Source organism: Drosophila takahashii, chromosome X (genome assembly GCF_030179915.1).
Source record: "Drosophila takahashii strain IR98-3 E-12201 chromosome X, DtakHiC1v2, whole genome shotgun sequence".
Classification (NCBI taxonomy): domain Eukaryota; kingdom Metazoa; phylum Arthropoda; class Insecta; order Diptera; family Drosophilidae; genus Drosophila; species Drosophila takahashii.
The window spans coordinates 7,633,016-7,654,140 of NC_091683.1; the positions used below are offsets into that span (position 1 = coordinate 7,633,016).

Consider the following 21,125-nt stretch of genomic DNA (forward strand, 5'->3'; position numbering starts at 1 on the left):
TTTCGCTAAAACGTTGCAGTTTTTTCGCTATAACAAAGCAAATACTGATTCAAAGTATGGATTGTCATACCTTTCTGAACTCGTTATTAAATTTCCTAACGATTGGCATTTAAATCTTGACAATTTAATCATTTTTAATTTTTCGCAAAAAATCATGGGGTACCCCCTTATAAAAAAATTAAAAATTGGCGAAAATTTTATTTTTCCAAAATTACACGGAAAGTTTGATGGATTTATAGCAAATTTTGTTATCTGTTCAAAACAGTATGAATTTTTGGTGTAGGACCATTTTTAGCCAAGTTACAGCAAAAAAACCAAAAGAAAATATTCCAATTTTTGTCAAAAACTGAAATCGCGAATTTCCAAAAAAAAACCAAACCCGTTTTTTCGCTAAAACGTTGCAGTTTTTTCGCTATAACAAAGCAAATACTGATTCAAAGTATGGATTGTCATACCTTTCTGAACTCGTTATTAAATTTCCTAACGATTGGCATTTAAATCTTGACAATTTAATCATTTTTAATTTTTCGCAAAAAATCATGGGGTACCCCCTTATAAAAAAATTAAAAATTGGCGAAAATTTTATTTTTCCAAAATTACACGGAAAGTTTGATGGATTTATAGCAAATTTTGTTATCTGTTCAAAACAGTATGAATTTTTGGTGTAGGACCATTTTTAGCCAAGTTACAGCAAAAAAACCAAAAGAAAATATTCCAATTTTTGTCAAAAACTGAAATCGCGAATTTCCAAAAAAAAACCAAACCCGTTTTTTCGCTAAAACGTTGCAGTTTTTTCGCTATAACAAAGCAAATACTGATTCAAAGTATGGATTGTCATACCTTTCTGAACTCGTTATTAAATTTCCTAACGATTGGCATTTAAATCTTGACAATTTAATCATTTTTAATTTTTCGCAAAAAATCATGGGGTACCCCCTTATAAAAAAATTAAAAATTGGCGAAAATTTTATTTTTCCAAAATTACACGGAAAGTTTGATGGATTTATAGCAAATTTTGTTATCTGTTCAAAACAGTATGAATTTTTGGTGTAGGACCATTTTTAGCCAAGTTACAGCAAAAAAACCAAAAGAAAATATTCCAATTTTTGTCAAAAACTGAAATCGCGAATTTCCAAAAAAAAACCAAACCCGTTTTTTCGCTAAAACGTTGCAGTTTTTTCGCTATAACAAAGCAAATACTGATTCAAAGTATGGATTGTCATACCTTTCTGAACTCGTTATTAAATTTCCTAACGATTGGCATTTAAATCTTGACAATTTAATCATTTTTAATTTTTCGCAAAAAATCATGGGGTACCCCCTTATAAAAAAATTAAAAATTGGCGAAAATTTTATTTTTCCAAAATTACACGGAAAGTTTGATGGATTTATAGCAAATTTTGTTATCTGTTCAAAACAGTATGAATTTTTGGTGTAGGACCATTTTTAGCCAAGTTACAGCAAAAAAACCAAAAGAAAATATTCCAATTTTTGTCAAAAACTGAAATCGCGAATTTCCAAAAAAAAACCAAACCCGTTTTTTCGCTAAAACGTTGCAGTTTTTTCGCTATAACAAAGCAAATACTGATTCAAAGTATGGATTGTCATACCTTTCTGAACTCGTTATTAAATTTCCTAACGATTGGCATTTAAATCTTGACAATTTAATCATTTTTAATTTTTCGCAAAAAATCATGGGGTACCCCCTTATAAAAAAATTAAAAATTGGCGAAAATTTTATTTTTCCAAAATTACACGGAAAGTTTGATGGATTTATAGCAAATTTTGTTATCTGTTCAAAACAGTATGAATTTTTGGTGTAGGACCATTTTTAGCCAAGTTACAGCAAAAAAACCAAAAGAAAATATTCCAATTTTTGTCAAAAACTGAAATCGCGAATTTCCAAAAAAAAACCAAACCCGTTTTTTCGCTAAAACGTTGCAGTTTTTTCGCTATAACAAAGCAAATACTGATTCAAAGTATGGATTGTCATACCTTTCTGAACTCGTTATTAAATTTCCTAACGATTGGCATTTAAATCTTGACAATTTAATCATTTTTAATTTTTCGCAAAAAATCATGGGGTACCCCCTTATAAAAAAATTAAAAATTGGCGAAAATTTTATTTTTCCAAAATTACACGGAAAGTTTGATGGATTTATAGCAAATTTTGTTATCTGTTCAAAACAGTATGAATTTTTGGTGTAGGACCATTTTTAGCCAAGTTACAGCAAAAAAACCAAAAGAAAATATTCCAATTTTTATCAAAAACTGAAATCGCGAATTTCCAAAAAAAAACCAAACCCGTTTTTTCGCTAAAACGTTGCAGTTTTTTCGCTATAACAAAGCAAATACTGATTCAAAGTATGGCTTGTCATACCTTTCTGAACTCGTTATTAAATTTCCTAACGATTGGCATTTAAATCTTGACAATTTATTCATTTTTAATTTTTCGCAAAAAATCATGGGGTACCCCCTTATAAAAAAATTAAAAATTGGCGAAAATTTTATTTTTCCACAATTACACGGAAAGTTTGATGGATTTATAGCAAATTTTGTTATCTGTTCAAAACAGTATGAATTTTTGGTGTAGGACCATTTTTAGCCAAGTTACAGCAAAAAACCCAAAAGAAAATATTCCAATTTTTGTCAAAAACTTAAATCGCGAATTTCCAAAAAAAAACCAAACCCGTTTTTTCGCTAAAACGTTGCAGTTTTTTCGCTATAACAAAGCAAATACTGATTCAAAGTATGGATTGTCATACCTTTCTGAACTCGTTATTAAATTTCCTAACGATTGGCATTTAAATCTTGACAATTTAATCATTTTTAATTTTTCGCAAAAAATCATGGGGTACCCCCTTATAAAAAAATTAAAAATTGGCGAAAATTTTATTTTTCCAAAATTACACGGAAAGTTTGATGGATTTATAGCAAATTTTGTTATCTGTTCAAAACAGTATGAATTTTTGGTGTAGGACCATTTTTAGCCAAGTTACAGCAAAAAAACCAAAAGAAAATATTCCAATTTTTGTCAAAAACTGAAATCGCGAATTTCCAAAAAAAAACCAAACCCGTTTTTTCGCTAAAACGTTGCAGTTTTTTCGCTATAACAAAGCAAATACTGATTCAAAGTATGGATTGTCATACCTTTCTGAACTCGTTATTAAATTTCCTAACGATTGGCATTTAAATCTTGACAATTTAATCATTTTTAATTTTTCGCAAAAAATCATGGGGTACCCCCTTATAAAAAAATTAAAAATTGGCGAAAATTTTATTTTTCCAAAATTACACGGAAAGTTTGATGGATTTATAGCAAATTTTGTTATCTGTTCAAAACAGTATGAATTTTTGGTGTAGGACCATTTTTAGCCAAGTTACAGCAAAAAAACCAAAAGAAAATATTCCAATTTTTATCAAAAACTGAAATCGCGAATTTCCAAAAAAAAACCAAACCCGTTTTTTCGCTAAAACGTTGCAGTTTTTTCGCTATAACAAAGCAAATACTGATTCAAAGTATGGATTGTCATACCTTTCTGAACTCGTTATTAAATTTCCTAACGATTGGCATTTAAATCTTGACAATTTAATCATTTTTAATTTTTCGCAAAAAATCATGGGGTACCCCCTTATAAAAAAATTAAAAATTGGCGAAAATTTTATTTTTCCACAATTACACGGAAAGTTTGATGGATTTATAGCAAATTTTGTTATCTGTTCAAAACAGTATGAATTTTTGGTGTAGGACCATTTTTAGCCAAGTTACAGCAAAAAAACCAAAAGAAAATATTCCAATTTTTATCAAAAACTGAAATCGCGAATTTCCAAAAAAAAACCAAACCCGTTTTTTCGCTAAAACGTTGCAGTTTTTTCGCTATAACAAAGCAAATACTGATTCAAAGTATGGATTGTCATACCTTTCTGAACTCGTTATTAAATTTCCTAACGATTGGCATTTAAACCTTGACAATTTATTCATTTTTAATTTTTCGCAAAAAATCATGGGGTACCCCCTTATAAAAAAATTAAAAATTGGCGAAAATTTTATTTTTCCACAATTACACGGAAAGTTTGATGGATTTATAGCAAATTTTGTTATCTGTTCAAAACAGTATGAATTTTTGGTGTAGGACCATTTTTAGCCAAGTTACAGCAAAAAACCCAAAAGAAAATATTCCAATTTTTGTCAAAAACTTAAATCGCGAATTTCCAAAAAAAAACCAAACCCGTTTTTTCGCTAAAACGTTGCAGTTTTTTCGCTATAACATTTTTGGCCAAGTTACAGCAATAATAAGTAGTAAAACGGCATTTAACACTTTCAAAATCTCAATTCAACAGAGCAGGGCGACTAAAGTCGTCACTTTGGGCTGAAGTTCAAAAGGAAAGACAGTCAATAAATTTTGAGAACATTAAGTCGATCGTAACACTCGTGAGAAACCTATCAACAGATCAACGTATCTCGGACATTTTATTGTATTTATTTTTTATTTATTTTTTGGAAAAACGTTTAGAAGCAAAATTTAAGGACCAAAAAACAGCAGCAAGAAATAGACGCGATAGGTATTTACTGTAGAGGATAATGAACTACCAGGATATGTACGGCTGCACCTTTGAAGCGGAGAACTCCGGTCGAGGTAGCAACTTTGAGTTTCGGGTAAGTACGGGGTTTTCCATAACGATTAATTGGTTATATCAACATCATCATATGATGTAGTTTTCGGGACCCGAATCCATTCCGAATGCGGTGAGGCGCTACAACGCGTCGCGGGGCGCCGAATTGGCCCAGTTGAAGAGGCAACGGGAGGTGGGCCGATCCCATGTGCCCAGCATGCCGCGCTTCTGCAAGGTGCGTCGTCCCGGCCAGGATGTGACCAGCATGGTGACCTCCCGCGACCTGGACGTGGTGACCCAGCTGTCACTCTGCAACGAGGATAACGATAGCAGCAGTGATGATATGATGATGATGATGGGATCACCGCAATCACCGCGTCTCTGCGGAGGAGCCGAGTCACCCAGGCATCTAAAGGGCAGGAAGAAGAATCCTCCACAAGCCAAGACGAGGAGGAGGAGGCGGCGGATGAGTCGCCATGTGGAGGCCGTGCACAGTGGCCACACCTTCGAGAGGCTAGAGGAGCTGCATCGCGAGGTTTGCGCGGAGCTAGAGAGCCTGGGTCAGAGGTCAGCCAGTCCGGAGGTCACTCCGCGTGCCCAGGTGGCCAGGAGGAGTACGAGGAGGCAACAGGTCTCCTACGAGGACTATCACTCGCCGCAGCCCCGTTGGGCGGACATCATGCCCTCGGCGATGATGTCGCAGGCCATTCAGGTCAACGTGTGCCACGCCCCCGATGCCACGCCCCTGTCGGCCTACCAGTTCATGGAGCAGCACGGCAGCCTGGAGCCCGAGCCGCTGACGCCCTTCTTCCTGGAGGACAGCGACCTGGAGCACGAGTATGCCGATCGGCAGGGCTACCTGCGCTACGTGGAGCCACGGCCGCTCCAGTGCAGCTCCAGTGAGTCGCGGAGATCGGTGGACAGGGACCGGGATCAGCCCTGCTTCGTGGAGCTGGAGAGGCGGCCGCACCAGGTCAGCCTGCTCAGGAGTCTCTCGCCCATGCGGTATACCTCCCAGAGATCAGAGGGTCAGGAGGCGGAGGAGGAGGTGCCTCCCAAGCCAGTCCAGAAATCAGGAAAAAGTCGCCGAATAAAGGTTAATCAGGTGAACCCAAAAATACGAAGGTTAATTGCCGGTGGTGGAGGCGATGAGCTGGTGACCCCGAAGGTGACCCCGAATCAACCCAGACGCGGGCGCAAGGCCAAACCCCTGATAGTCTACAGCAAATCGCTGGAGGATCTGAAGTTCGAGAAGCTGGGCATCTACAACAAGATCACCCTCACCCAGGAGCGCATCATCGGGGGTCTGGACAAGCTGCAGAGCAGCCTGCTGCAGCTCCAGGTGCCCCACTGCAGTGCCCAGGAGCGTCAGAGGCGGCAGAGGAATGCCTTTGAGTTCTGCGTGCGCTTCTCGAGGAATTTTTTATACCCCCTGAAGGGAATGATCGATGATGTGCGGTTCACGACGGTGGCCAGCTTCAATAGCGCCACCTCCAACGAGGCCTGCCAAAGGGTCGTCTGCGTGTATGGTTTGATGCAGCAGTCCATTCAGACCTTTCAGCGCCAGCTGCGGTACTTTCTGCTGGAGAAGGTGCCCCAGAAGCTGAGCGCCCTCATCGAGATGATCTACACGCTGACCAATTGTTGTCTGGAGAAGGGAATGCTGGACCGGCAGGATCCGGTGGTGGAGTGCCTGCAGGAGAGGTGCACCAGGTTCCTGAGCTTCATCGAGGACATGCAGGAGGAGCGCTTCAAGTTGGCCAGGGAGGAGATGAGGCGGCAGGGCAGGAAGGGCACGGTATCCCACCCCCAAAAGAAGCTAAAGAAGAAGATTAATCATCCGAAGGCAAGACCAAAGGCACCCACTCAACCGAGGCAGGAGAAGATGCGCTGCCACGAGCGATACGATCTCAAGATGTGCCTGAATGACCACAAGCTGTACGAGCCGCGTCTGGTGCCCAAGGAGCGGAGTCAGGCGAATCCCCGAATGCGTCGTCCTAGGAACACTCAAGGAGGAGGAGGAGGAGCCGCCACCTCTCAGGGACTACCAACTAATCCACCCACCGAACTACCTGGTGATTTGGAACGCCAATCCGCTGGCGGCGACGATATGCAAACTCAGATACAAATGGCCGAAACCAGTTCGCTCAGCCTGCTGCCCACTTCGGTTCAGCATCAGGGTCACCACAAAAGAGGTCGGGGTCACCAGGGCGATGAGCAACTGCATCGGGCTCTGCTGGACGCCCTGCAACTGGTGTCCCGTTCGCAGGTGGAACAGGTGCTCGATCCACTGATACAGTCCCTGAATGTCTTTCTGGGCGATAAGCATTAGAAGATCCCAAGATTTTCAAGATAGATCCTCCAAATTGTTTAATCATCATATCCTCTGGTCTTCACAAAGCCCTTAAACCAAATTATTTAGTATTAAGTAGTGCAAATAAATGGCTGCTTTTGACTTAAGTCTATACTGAAAATAAATGGCATAGTAAAAATACAAAACATAAATATAAATATATGTAATAAATTCAAACAGTTAAATTGATTTAATTAAAAAATTATTGAATCAATTTAGAAAATATTATATTACTAGTGATATTTATTTCAAATATTTCAAGTTATTAATAAAAATAGAATATATAAAAATCAAAGATGTACCTTTTTAAATTTACTATAAATGTTTCTTTTAATATTTTGATATTTTAAATAGATATAACCTACATAATTGCATATCCCCCTTAAGTCGCATTATTTTAGCTTCCAACTAACTCATAATTCGCAAGAAAATTTCAATCATCTTTTGTTTGTTTTGTGTTTATTTGTAAGAGATATCAACAATGATTCAAGATTAATTTTTTTATTTATATACCATTTATCAGATACTTTGTGCAGTACGAAAACGATCAAGAGAATATCAAGAGAGGATCGTTGTGGGTAGTTTGGGAGTGGGTGAGAGTGACATAGAGATAGAGATATATATGTGTATATCAGCTAAGGAGAATTACAATTATTTTAAGCATTAACAACCTCCCCCCGCCACACTCCGCTCATCCATCCACCCACCAAATGCACTTCTCGTGTTCCTGTCCATCAAACAAAATTTAATTTCTCCTCCCCTTTCCTCCAGTGGGTTGGAATTTCCATTTGCCATTTTCCATCTGCCATTCCACTTTCCATTTTCACGACCTTCGTCTTTGCTTTCTTTGTTCTCGGGGGATTGGTTCGACAAAATGGGATTACTACAAATACCATAAGAATAGATAATATACATGGATATATCGGAGTGAATGGTACGGGGTGTTAAGGGTGCGGATGACCCGATTTCTAGCCGGAACAGGCCGTGCACAGGGGCTTGTTGTCCTCCACGGCAAAGGAGCTGGCCGTAATGGGAGTGCCGCACTTCTGAAAGTTCACAGGATCATAGGTTAATGATCTATATATATATAATATGGTGCACGGAGAATAATCACCTTGCACTTGAAGCATTCGCGATGCCACTTGGCATTCAGGGCCACAATCGCGTTCTCCGTAATGGGTTGACCACAGCCGGCACAGCGGGCGGCGAACAGCTGCTCGAAGTCCGCCCGGCAGTAGGGATGGCCGTCCCGCTCGTAGAAGGAGGTGCCCACCAGCGGCTTCTTGCAGGGACCGTTGCACACGAAGCACTCCTCGTGCCACGACTGCTCCATGGCCTTGATGGTGCGCTAAAAAATATAAAATATACATCATTATAAAAATAAAAAATATCACCATTTAAACACAAATTTAAAAATCACTACGTTTCCGAATCCTCTAAGAAAGGTGTCTAAAAGTATGCAGTAAAATATATAATTTATTATTGCATACTTTTAGATGCAACCCGTGGTTTTCTACTTTCAGTCTGTTCTAGAAATCGCTAAGTCAAAGGCTATATAAACTACATCCAATCCCCAATAGTGCACACAATGTGCATATATAGAAATATTTATAATCATAATCAAAGCCAATCAATCGAGCACACACCCACGACGACAAACGATGAGTTCAGCCCGACCTTGCGCAAATTTAAACAGCCAAAGTGGAATAATAAATGCTCTCCAACTAATTCGCAAGAGAAAATTGAGGGAAAAAAGTAGGTACCTATTTTTAGCAAACCATAAAATGCAATTAATATTTCAACCTTTGCTTCTTGCTGTTAGGGTTTTCTCCAGAATAATAATTTTAGAATTATTCATCCCCATTGCTCACACTCAATTCACTTAATATGCTGGCAAAATATTGCCTCGCTATGGTAAATGAAAAGTTTGGCCATGTAATTCGCGGAAAGCAATTAAAAACAATATTTTCGATTTTTATTATTTCTGAAATGTTAAAAGTGCAGTTTCGATTTTCTCAGTTTTAAAGGTGAATACTTAAATAGTGCTATATTTTCGCAAACTTTCTTGCATGTTTCAATTGGTGAATGTCTAAAAATACATATCGCAATCGCTTCCTTAATTAAATCGTCACTAAGCATATACGAGCAGATATCCAAGTGGCTTTATGGCGCAACGTATCTAGGTAAATGTTGACAGTATTCATTACAATGATGCTCATAAAGCGGCAAAGTTTATGGCAAACAGACGATGCGATCATAGCGATTATTGAGGGAAAAAGATACGCAGAACCGCTGATGGGAAGTACATAGATATTTGTGCAGCCCAAAAATAATATTTCGGAATTTTCGGAAGCAAAAAATAATGAATTGTGTAAAAAAATAAATAAATATGAAAAAACTATAGAGAACTATTCTATAAAAAATCTTAAAATCTACTACTGATTTTAATAGGGTTTTATAAAAGTTCTTAAATTTAATCCTAACCTAAAGTCGTATTAGAACCAGAAATATTCCAGTAATATATCCATTTAAGCTGGTTAAATTACTCACCTCCAGGATGGGCTTCTTGCAGCCGAAGCAGGTGCCCGAGTAGTTCTTCACGAAGCAGTCGGAGCAGACGGGCTCGTCCGCCTGGATGTTGAAGGTCGCCTCCGAGATGGGCCGGTGGCAGTCCTTGCAGGCGAAGTGCTCCGGATGCCAGGTCATCCCCAGCGCCGTGATGATGCGCTGCTCGATGACCTCATTGCACTTGTGACAGACGGACGCCGGCTCGGACTGGAAAAAAGCAAGGAGAACAGAAAACAGAAAACAGAAAAAGAACAGCCATTAATTTCGCACATTTCAAATGAAAATCACGTACTTCAAATATTTCATAATACACCATATTTTTTGTTTTTTCATGATTTTTTTCTGGGAGCGGGCAAATGGGATTCATCTCGGTTTTAGAGCTCATCAGCAAGTTCAAAAACCGCAGAGACAGCTGCCGGGCGCGATTTTACGTAACCGAATACCAAATGCCAAAGGCCCCAGTGCAAATATCAAAATATATATAATATAATACTACAATAAACGATGAGCATCAGCGTAAAATCATTTACAAAGCAGCAGCAATAATAACATTAATATATTATACAGTAATGAGTTGGCCTAAGTGGGTTGCCACCAAAGTTCTTTGTAAAAACGGGAATAGCATAGAAAAAATATTCCAACTCGGATTTGTTTATAAATTCAAAAATAAGTACATTTATCTCTTAGCATCCGAATATATTTTAAGTTGTTTATGGTACTTTTTGTGTGAATTGTCCTATTCTAAGTATTAAGGGAATTTTTTAGACTTTTGTAAAATTTCTTTTTATAAAAATCCTGAGCAATATACAAAAAAGTACCAGGTATTTTTACCAACATATAATATTGTAGCTACATATAATAATTTATCATTTAATATAATTGTTCTAAAGTTATTAAAATGTAAAATGAAAACTGTTTGTTTAGGCCATTATTTTATTTGAGTTGTTTATTAATTATTCTTTTAATAATTTAATCTAATTTTTTCCAGGTTCTTAAATTCTTAAGATTAAAAGTTAACTGTTTCTTTGGGCAAATAATATTTTTTTTATGAAAGTTGACCCCAAAAGTATGCAGTTTTTTAATAAAATAATCACAAGCCCAAAAAGGCCACCCAACACCTGCCGAAATTAACCGCAATTGTCCATCGTTTTTTAGGGCCAACACTTTCAGCCATTAGCCATTAGCCTTTAGTATGGCCCACCATAATAACCAGCACGTTTGGGCCATTATCACCTTGGGGCTAAAACCGCCCAAGAAGTCAGGTGAGAAGTTCGAATGGTTTTCAAAAAGCGCAGCGATTGCTCATAAAAATGCAGCGCTCATAAATAATCGGAAATAATGCGAAATATCCGCAATATTCGCAAGAGGCTTTTCTTCTAGCCATCAAATGTTTTCATTTCATTTCGATTTTATTTACATTTCGGTGTGCGGTAATTTTGAGAAATTTAATTTGCACAAATTAAACGCACATTTCCTTCGATTTTCTCTCTTTTTTTTTCTTGTTTTCACTTGTTTAAAGTTTTGCGCCAGATGTGGCAAAAACAAGAACAACAGCAAGCATTTCTTTCTGCATTAAACGACGTCTCACTTAGATCATCGCTAGAGTTAGAATCGAATTAGGCAAACACGCACGAAGTGGGAGAGAGAGGGGGCACTCTTAGGGGGCCAAGGGCAGCAGCGGCTCTCCTCGCACACTTCAAATGAGTTTGCTTGGATAAAGAAAACAATAACAAACGAATACAAACAAAAAGCCACGAAGGAAACACAAAAAGAATTAAGTGAAATGGTCAGCAAACAAAATAAAACAAAAATAAATTATAATATCACACTTTTTTTGTAATCAGTTAAATCCAACATAATACTATATTATGTTATAATATTCCCAAAGCCCTATAAACATTGTATCAAATCAGATACTAAATACTAAATTAGAAATATATGTAACATAAAGCAAAAAAAGGGTAATCATAAAAGTAATAAATTGCAAATAGTTGAAATAGTTAAAATACCAAATATTGCATAAAAAACTGTAAAATATAATAGTTATAATTGTAATAGTTTCAACTATAAATTAGCATTAGATAATAATTATAATATAATAATATATTTTAAATTTTGTCAAGCAAAGTTCAATGACTCCTTCTCTTCGAAGAATCCATAAACTGAACCAATTAAAAATCTGAAAGCTGCCATTTAACCCACTGTCTTGACATCTTTTGCTTACTCAGTTCAGCTCCAATTGCAATTTTCACGCTTATTACGTTTCTGTTGACTGTTGATTTGCATTTCTTATCAGTTAATTGCCGCAATACTGCAAGCAATTCCAATATTTTTCCCTTGAAAAGCAGCAGATGCAGCAAAAGAAAAACACCTAACAATTACAAATAAATACGAAATGCGAAAAAAACAATACATCAGAGGCCACCGCAACAAGTCGAAAACAATTTTACAATTTCTTTTTGTTTTTTGTTTATTCACAGGCGATAATTAAAATATTGAATGCATGAATCATTGGGGGTGGCCATGCGAGGGGGTGGGTGTTTGGCTTCAAGTGCTCTCGATTGTTGCTCTATTGTTGTTCCCCCAACGGCCATCAATCAGAGTTGTCAATCAGCGAGAAGCAACGGAATATCTTAAATGCTATATGGAATATGTGTGTACAGCCTTGGATCCGATAATTCGTAGAGCCAGACGCCTCCAATAAGCAGAAGATCCCCAGTAGATCCCCCGCACTCACACTCTAAACATCGCGTGGCCCACTATGCGTATACGTAATGGCCAATATAGCCATTTAAACTGTGAGTGAAATGCCGAAATGGCTTTGTAATATACGGCAAATTGTATATAAATAAGAAACTTTTGCGGAAGATCGATGGATCGGATTAGGCAAAAAGAGGAAAAAAACATTTGAAATTTGTGCTGGGAAATTTTAAGATCTGTTATAATAAATTAAGAAAAAAGGAAATACAACATAAATTTAGAAAAAACTATAGAAAGTAGAAATTTATTAAAGAAAATAGAAAAATAGTAGAGAAAAAGACTAGAAATAGGATGTAGACCATTAAAAATATGATATAACTGGTAAATATTTTATACAATTTTAAGATCTGTTATAATAAATTAAGAAAAAAAGGAAATACAACATAAATTTAGAAAAGTCTATAGAAAGTTGGAATTTATTTGAGAAAATATAAGAAATCTTTTTATGAATACAGAAAAATACTAGAAAATAGGATGCGATTGAAAATGATCATTAAAAAAATAATATAACAGGTAAACATGATATGAAGTAAACAAGTTATATTGGTTTTTAAGACTGATATCAAAACAATATGAACATTATTAACCTAAACGAAGCCCTAGTTTCAATAGAACAAAAAGCAAGACAATCGAGTTTAGATTTTTTAGTTATAAAAGCAAACCTTTTTCATTCAACTACTAAGGAAACTATTTAAAGATCACAATGTTAGAGCAAAGTCTTAGAAAAAGTGCCAAGCCCCGAAACTAGCATTTATTTCCGTGCTGTTAGTCGGGTGAATAAACCAGACCATCCCGATCGCGATCATGATTTTTATAGTACGGCGATGATGGTGATCATGGTGATGACTCTTCAAAACCTTCTGGTTAAGCAGGCTCGCCAAAGTGGCTGATTTATATGGCTCATTTTATTAAGCGGACAACGAATAAATCGCTTTGTAAATTGATGATATTTTTTGGCGTGTGTAAAGAGCGAGGGATGATATCATCGGAGCGGAGATATTCTGGGCTTAGCTTAACCTTAGGTCGGTAAACATATATATATAAAATACACGTATATATGGAAAGCGAGGCCCTTAATCCGCACTTTTGCTTTCGCCCACTGGTAAACACTATTCGAAACGTCGAATATTTTCCAAAACACGACTTGAATCGCCCACTTGGCAGACACTTGGTAACTCTTCAAAATCACTATTTTATTTGTGTTTTTTTTGTTTTTTTTTTTTTTCTTATTTTTAGTATGGTAATTAACATAAAGTCTAATATGGCAAGGCAAAACCATATTCGAGTGTGCGTGAATTTTATTTTTTGTTTGTTTTTTTTTTTTTCATTTTATGGTTTGCCAAAAGCCAGATGGATGACAATTTCAGTTGGTTTTTAGTTGATTTCGCTGACAGTTGACACTCTCAAAATTCCGCTCACACACTTGTGCCATGAATCTTGCATATGGAAAGCAGAAAACGGAAAACTGACTAACTTTCAGGCCCAAAAATCGAAAGCGGAAAATCCAAGCGAACATAGACAACGCGGCGTATGAGCAATCTCCAACCTGTTTGGAAAAACGCCCACGCCGAAGATTTGGTTTTTGGATTCGTATTCGGATTTGGGTTTGAGTTTGGGACAGCCAGCTGGGCGACCAGTTGGAAAGTGATTTGAATTTGGAGCACCCAGCCTCCCAGCCTCCTAGCCTCCCACTACCCACTCTTTTTCCCTTTCCCCCGAGAAATGGTCAATACATTTCACTTACCATTTTGTTAGCTGCTTTGGCTGCCGCTGCTTTTGCTCAAGTGCTTTTTCGTTTGATTTTGAGTTTGGTAACTTCAAAAAAAATATTCAAAAAAATACAGTTGACATTAGTTTCAGCTGGTGTTTTTGGGTGAACACAACGAGGTGAATGGGAAAACACAGGCAAAAATTAGAAACACATAAATTGCAGAGGTTGCTTAGAAAAAAAAACAATAATTAATTCGAGATACCCTTCTTTAAAGAAAATATAAATATTATAAGTTATAAAAATAAATAAGTTTGTAAACCACTTGAATATTTTAAAAATATAAAAATGGAGGTTTTTTAAAAATGATTTCCAAATTCGTAAACAATCCTAAATACCTTTTGAATAAGAAAATATTATTAGTTTCAAAGTTAAAATATTTAGGAACTCTAAAGCTTTTCTTAATTTAGACCCTTTAATAAATTGAACTTATTTCCCAAAAAAACTGACCAATCGCACCTCGTCAAAACAAAGTAACCCCCTTGGCAAAAGCTGTCAAACAAAAGGCAACTTCGGAATACAGAAAACAGATGGCTTCAAACAATTTAAGTAATTGCAGCAAATATTAATAAGTTTTCCCCCTCTCAATTTTTGCGTAGATATTTTTTGTTTGTTTGTTTAGTTTTTTGCTTTGTGTACCGTACAAATTTCAGTTGAAAACCGGGATAGAAAGGGCAGTGGCGGCAATAAAACACGCGAAACTTTTGGCAGAGCGCGAAAAATAACAAAAAAAACGGGCAAAAAACAGCGCGAATCGTAAATATATAGTGTTGAATATATCGGATCGGATTGAATCGAACCGAACCGGCGAGCGTCGACCAAGAAACTGAAAACTGAACCGCCGACCGTGCGGCGTGCGAGGCAGCGCAGCGGCAGAGAAGCGGCAGAGGAGCGGCAGAGCGACGGCATGGAATCTCTGCCGGCGTCGTCGCGTCAGTTGGTGCGCAGGCGCAGTGGTCGCGGTGATGCGGTGACCGCGAGGAGCCAGCGCTGCAGGAACCCCCCCAACGCAGCCACCCTTTTATCCACCCCCCCGAGGAGTCGTCCTTCACCGCCCAACCCTCCCACCAACATGGCCGTCGTGCGTCCTGGCCATAACACCAATAGGATCCTCCGGCGGGATCGGGAGGCCCAACGGTTGCCATTATTGCCAACCCCGAAACCACCGCGACAAGTACTCACTGCCAGGGTAAGGTCTATAATATATAATTTTACTATTTATTTAATTATTTATGAAAAATAATATGTACCTATAATTATAATTATATCATGATAAATAATATGTAATCATTATGATCTTTGTTCTTAAATTATTTGTTTTGATATTGATATAATATAGAAGATAAAACAGATTTTTATTATTATTCACAAATAAATATACATTACAAAATAAATATGATCTAATATGTATCCTCATTATTAAAACTTATTATTAAATTTATTTGTTACTTAATTTATAACTCAAAGAAACAAAAGAAATGATTCATATTAATTGTAATTAGTATTGATGATTTTTACATTTTATAGCCACAATATTTCTATTTTTAAGCATAAATCATAAAAACCATTTTAGAAACCCTTTAGCGATCTATTATGTATTATAGCGCAATCATTTTAAAAATTCTTATAAATGTTTTCCAGGCCCTTGGCGCCTCCAATCCCTATCTGGAGGATCAGCCGGCCAGGGACCGTCGATCGGTGACCCAGCGGAGTCGCCGAGCGGAGGTCAAGACCCGGAATCAGCCCCACCCAATGCCGTCCACCTCGCGATTGGCCTTCGGTGGGCCACCACCCACTTTTCGCAGACCTGCTCCCCCGGCGCCTCAGCCTGCTCCTCCTTGCCCCAAAGTCCGTCAGAATCTACGAACCGTCCGCGCCAAGGTCGACTCTCACCTGTGTCCCCACCTCACCTCCCAGCCGCCCCCTGCACCCATGAAACCCCCTCAACCCAAGCAGAACAAATCCATGGCGGAGGCCCACCAGCAGTTGGAGCTGCTGCTCTCGCGGATCGAGCGGGCCGGCGACTATCAGCCACCCCCACCGCCAGCCACCCAGGTCAAGAGAAGGGCAGGCCAAGGGGTGGGCAGCAAGGTCGCCAAGGGGGCGCGCCGCCAGATGGAGCCAGCACCTCGAGTGCCAGCTGGTTCACCGATGCTTAGTGCTAGGAGGAAATCGGAGGAGGATCGAGATCACCTGGCCCATGTCGTACCGCTCGTCCAGAATCCGCAGCGTCTGCCGCCGGCGAAGCGGGATGCGCTGCTGGAGCTGCTGCAGCGGGCCGGGCAGCACGACAAGGGCATCGTGGACATTGTGGCCAGCTCCACCGGAGATCCCTCGCGGGACACCATGCTCATGCTGCTCCAGATGCTGTAAGTATGGAAAATAGTTTAATATTATTAATAAGAAAGTAGTATGAAGATAGTGGGTCTTATTTCTAAAGAATGTAATACAACTGAATAGCAAAAGTAAACTATAAATTATATAATAAAGAAAATATTATGAGGTTTTATCTTTAAAATCTAATGAAAGTAATACAACTGAATAGTAAAAAGTATAGTTTATAACCTAGAAATTGAATTTGAATTAATAAAAATTTCTTTAGTTCTTTACTTTTAGGAAAGTAGAAATAATATGGGTAAAATTAAAGAATGTTGTACCGTTAAAAGAAAAATATTTAATACCCTAATACATGTATCAGTTAGATTTTTCAGTTACGACTATAAAATTATCTCGGTTAATATGGTTCAAACGGTATAATGGTTACGGTTACGGTTCGCTACCCAGGTGGCAGCAATATCTAAAAATAATAATAAAAAAGTGCTTCTCCATATGCTGTAAGTGCCCCCCTTACAGATGGGGTGCGCTAAATAGAATCTATCATGGTATGGTATCACGAAATATGTTTAAGCATTTAGGTTCTACAGTTTACCAAAATTATTTACATAAGATATTTGTTTTATGACACTTAAAAAATGTTTCTTTTATGAATAAGATTACATAAACAATAGTTGTTTGAAAGAAGATTTCTTATTAAATTGAAACTTTAAACATTGTTTAATGTACATTTCCATATTTTTTATTTTAAATCACAAACCTAAAAACAATTTTTAATGACTGTAATTTGTGGTGCTATCTTGTCTACCGCCACTGTTGGCGAGGCAGCGACGTTGGGGGGCTGCGACTGCGCCGCGGCAGAGGCAATGGCAGCGCCAAAATGATGTCATCGCCGGTCGTCAGCTGAGAGAGTGTGGGAGAGAGTGGGAGAGAGTGGGAGAGAGGGGGAGATTGGGAGCGACGGAGCGAGGGGGACGTCGAGAGTGGGAGAGTGGGAGTCAGCTGGCAATGCTCCTCCGCTGACGCCATCGTCTCTGCCGGCGTCGCTGCCGATGGAGTTGTTACTCATATACTCATTTACTCATACTAGTTTAGCCGGCGTTTAGAGCAACAACAACAGCAACACTAAAAGAATAACTGAAACAGGAGCAGCAACAACAACAACAAGGGCCACTGGTTGTTTTGGTTTTTCTATTCTTCTCTGTTTTTGTTGGTGTTTCGAAAACCCTCTCTTTTTCACTCTCTCTTCTTAACCCTTTTTTATTAGGCTGAAAATGTTTTCGACTTTCTTGATACCCTACAGTTAAGAAAAAATAGTTTAATTAATAAATAAAATAAATAATATTTCCAATATCCAAATAGTTAGTAAATATAAAATACAAAAAGGTTATAAAAATAATTTCAAGCTAAATAAAAAACTTTATTTCTGAAATTATTTGTGAAGTAGGGTATTGATTGGAATGTTGTTCTTATCAACTTTATTGCAGTCAAAAAAGCGTCATAAATAAGCAGGCCCTCTAAAAGTGTATTGATCTTTATTATATCATATATTAATAAAATTAATGGCAAATAAACAAGTTGACAAATAAACATTATTAATTGTTAAATCATTCCAGTATTATACAAGCTTATTACCATTTTTATAAAACCTTATCGGTTCTAGGAAACCCCCTATAATATTACCTGACACTAGTGTTTTGTCCTCCACTGTTCGAATTTCAGGTGCTAAAGCTAAAGCTTGATTTAATTCTAATTCTGTTAATTGTTTTCATGAGAATATTACGCCGTTGCATTTGAATTAAATCCATTAAAATCTATTAAATATCGCACTTTGTGTGTTTAATTCGAAATTAGTGATTTTATCTGCCGGCGAGGCTTAGTTGTATCTACCTACATAACTGTTAAGATAGCCAAAGTCGGTGACTAATGGCAAGTTCAGGGTCGCTCCGCTCTGCGCTCTGTGCTCTCCCTCTTCTGATATTCTGATATTTCGGATTACTGGCTTTATATGGTTCTGGTTTTTGGGTCATTATTGGCTTTTAGCTAATGTCTCATGTCTCACATTCTTTTTATGTTTTTTTTTTTTGATTTTTTGGTGTGCAAATTTCTTTCTTTTTTTGCATTTTGGTCTTTTGCTGATAGGAAGAACGACCGTAATCAAATACTACGATCGACGGGCGCTAATCGACAACTGTTTGCAGTTGGAATTTGCGTTATATGATGGGCGTATATATAGTGTGCATATTGGTATATGCTGGCTATATTTACCCAACCGAAATCGGACGATAGTCGGAATCGATGGCAGCGGGGACTATAAATAGTGATGGGTTCTGAAAACCCTTTTGCCCTTTCGATATATCAACTATAAATCGAAGAACCCCCCTTTATTTCGTCATTTTCTCCACTCTGGTTTTCTTGTTTTTTTTTCTTTCTTTTTTATTTCTAGCCAAGTTGCTGATGCGCTTTATTTGTTTGATCAATAAATTTGGCTTTGCCATTTAGCGAATAGCCCCATCTCTTTCTACCGGAGGGTTGCCTCATCGGGCGGTGTTTATTAATTAATTCTTCTACGGTTTTTGGCTTCTCCATTTCCAAGTTTGATTGTGTCATTTTATTTACGTGCGCTATCACTGCGATTGGAAAGGGAAGGGGCGTTTCCAAAACAACGAAAGGGGGTTTGGGTAGCCACAACCTTAACCCTAGTGACCCAGGCTATGAATAAAGGAGCAAATGAGTGAATGAATCGCGTAATCATACCCTATTCATCCAATCGGTTATTGTGCCTTTGACATGCTCTTTGGCACTTAGTTCGTTAATAATCTTTATTTTGGAAATCGAACATTTGTTTAAAATTTAGTTACAAGTTTTTAGTTGGTAATGAAATATATGAAATAATCAACTGAATGTTAGGACAAGAATAATGGTGAAAAACTGCAAAAATTGTTGTATAAAAATTGATTCCATATTTTTATCATTAAAATATCAGTAATTTGGCCAAAAAATGCAAAAAACTGTCAAAATATGGAATGTTTTTTTTTACATTTTTGACATATTTTGCAAAAAGTTATGATAAGAGGGTATTCAGGAACAGGGGTTAAGCCAGCGCGATTTGATTCCATTCTCCTATTTTTGGCATTGGCCTTGAGGCCTGTGCCTTCAACTATCACTGCGGAAAAGTGGAAGTGGAGTGGGTGGCTGGGAGGCTTGGTGCTTGGGGATTGGGTCCTCAGCCAAGGACCTCGGGTGCAGTTCCCGTAGGGGTATCAAAACTTGCGTGACGGCAGTCCATATGAAAGCTAGTGCCAACAGCTCCCCGGACACCTCTTTCCTTTTTCCGAGCCGCAAAAACCCAAGCTGATGCAATAACTCAAGTATTCGTTTGATATTATCATTTCTATTCTTGACTACGGGTGTTATAATGGGCCTTTTCAAATATTCTTGAATATAGCTATCCAAATAATATCAATTAATTAAATGATTACTTGTTGAAACATGAAAATACCTTTGAAAGTACTTATAAAACACAAACTATTTTATTTATTTAATTAAAAATATATTTAAAATATTATAATCCCTAAAACCCATAGACCCCTTAGCCTGGACGAGTCCCCGTATAGGGAGAAATTCTGGGAGGGACATCGGTATCTGAAGGAGCGCCAGCAGCTTCACCAGCAGCTGCGGCCCGGCGACGACCGCTTCAAGGAGGTGAAGGTCCTGCGCGATCCCGATGGCCGGGCCTTCTTCTCCCGCACCTTGGAGGAGGAGCTGCGGGACGAGAAGAAGGTGCTGGACTTCATGGAGACGGAGCTGCAAAGGAGGGGGGGAACACGAGGGGGTCAGCTGAACGAGCGCCAGGAGCAGGCGATGCGGGAGCGGGCGGAGCTGGAGCGGCACAAGCAGCTGGTGATCGACTGTCGAGAGCAAAGACGCCAACAAGAGCAGAAAATGATGCAGAAGAGTCCAAGGGGCGAAGGAGGAGCTCTTTCCTCTTCCAACCGAGCAGTTCAGCCCGAGAACCCAACTGCTGATCCCTGGAAGCAGCTGCTCCAGGATCGGAACCGCTTTCAGGCCAACTGCAATCGCAGCTGCTTCTACAACCATTCGCGCAGCTCAGCGCCCTGGAAAATATATGCCAAGTAAGAATCGATATCTATCTATAATCTTTAGTAATAAATCTGTTATTATCTTATTTTTTAATATAATCTATAATAATATTATTTTTCAGAGTGGCCAGCAAGCTCAGCTCGCAGCTAATCGAAAGCATGGATGTCGAATTCCATCGCAGTGTGGCTAATTACATCAACGACTTTGTGGCCCACAAATGCAACATCGTATAGAAACATAGCCAACATATCTGCGACTTTCCTTCTAACTGCCTAAGTTTTTATCACATTTTACAGACCTGAACGAAGTCTTCTATTGTACCTGCGATAGGTTGACAAATTGTAAGTGTAGTTCAAATTGCAAACATATTTAAAATTGTATAAAACATGCAAAATTATGTAAATAAAAAAATTTTAGCATGTATGGAAAATTAGAATATTTCTTAATGATTTTTTTTTGGATCCTAAAAGTAGGCACACATTTTCATTAAAATGCCTAATTTCAGACCTTTCAATTAAAAATCTGCTGTTAGTCAAACACCAATCGAGAGGTTAATAACGAATTAAAATTGAAAAATCACAATCAAAGAGTATTTTTGTCAAAACTTCAATTTTCCGAAAAAAA

At 38.1% G+C, this 21,125-nt stretch overlaps 3 protein-coding genes across 5 annotated transcripts; 2 read left to right on the top strand and 1 right to left on the bottom strand.

Annotated features, from left to right (window-relative positions):
• Window positions 1-4,397: 4,397 nt before the first annotated feature.
• LOC108069512 (uncharacterized) lies at window positions 4,398-7,105 on the top strand. Its single transcript, XM_017159617.3, has 2 exons — window positions 4,398-4,657; window positions 4,718-7,105. The coding sequence occupies exons 1-2, from the start codon at window positions 4,583-4,585 to the stop codon at window positions 6,944-6,946; spliced, it is 2,304 nt and encodes a 767-aa protein (XP_017015106.2). The 5' UTR covers window positions 4,398-4,582; the 3' UTR covers window positions 6,947-7,105.
• A 304-nt stretch (window positions 7,106-7,409) lies between these two features.
• Window positions 7,410-14,850, bottom strand: LOC108069515 (transforming growth factor beta-1-induced transcript 1 protein). Of its 3 annotated transcripts, XM_070218417.1 has the most exons (6): window positions 14,703-14,842; window positions 14,040-14,110; window positions 9,518-9,742; window positions 8,082-8,315; window positions 7,906-8,013; window positions 7,410-7,850 (listed from the first exon to the last, which is right to left on the bottom strand). In XM_070218417.1, exons 2-5 carry the CDS (start codon window positions 14,040-14,042, stop codon window positions 7,936-7,938), a joined length of 540 nt encoding a protein of 179 aa, XP_070074518.1. In that variant the 5' UTR covers window positions 14,043-14,110; window positions 14,703-14,842; the 3' UTR covers window positions 7,410-7,850; window positions 7,906-7,935. The 3 variants fall into 3 exon arrangements, with proteins under 3 accessions (XP_070074518.1, XP_017015109.2, XP_017015110.2); XM_017159620.3 differs by having other exon boundaries at window positions 7,410-8,013; window positions 14,708-14,850; XM_017159621.3 differs by having other exon boundaries at window positions 7,410-8,013.
• A 120-nt stretch (window positions 14,851-14,970) lies between these two features.
• Window positions 14,971-20,931, top strand: LOC108069514 (MAP7 domain-containing protein 1). Its single transcript, XM_070218416.1, has 4 exons — window positions 14,971-15,252; window positions 15,705-16,432; window positions 19,985-20,533; window positions 20,623-20,931. Exons 1-4 carry the CDS (start codon window positions 14,971-14,973, stop codon window positions 20,732-20,734), a joined length of 1,671 nt encoding a protein of 556 aa, XP_070074517.1. The 3' UTR covers window positions 20,735-20,931.
• Window positions 20,932-21,125: the final 194 nt, after the last annotated feature.

Bases quoted from the DNA above. Each gene is read 5' to 3' on its own strand.
- LOC108069514 (XM_070218416.1), top strand. From the start codon at position 14,971: ATGGAATCTCTGCCGGCGTCGTCGCGTCAGTTGGTGCGCAGGCGCAGT. The intron at 15,253-15,704 runs GTAAGGTCTATA...AATGTTTTCCAG, and splicing joins GACAAGTACTCACTGCCAGG to GCCCTTGGCGCCTCCAATCC. The intron at 16,433-19,984 runs GTAAGTATGGAA...TAAAACCCATAG, and splicing joins CTCATGCTGCTCCAGATGCT to ACCCCTTAGCCTGGACGAGT.
- LOC108069512 (XM_017159617.3), top strand. From the start codon at position 4,583: ATGAACTACCAGGATATGTACGGCTGCACCTTTGAAGCGGAGAACTCC. The intron at 4,658-4,717 runs GTAAGTACGGGG...CATATGATGTAG, and splicing joins GTAGCAACTTTGAGTTTCGG to TTTTCGGGACCCGAATCCAT.
- LOC108069515 (XM_017159620.3), bottom strand. The intron at 8,316-9,517 runs GTGAGTAATTTA...TATATTTTTTAG, and splicing joins GCAAGAAGCCCATCCTGGAG to CGCACCATCAAGGCCATGGA. The intron at 8,014-8,081 runs GTGATTATTCTC...GTGAACTTTCAG, and splicing joins GCGAATGCTTCAAGTGCAAG to AAGTGCGGCACTCCCATTAC.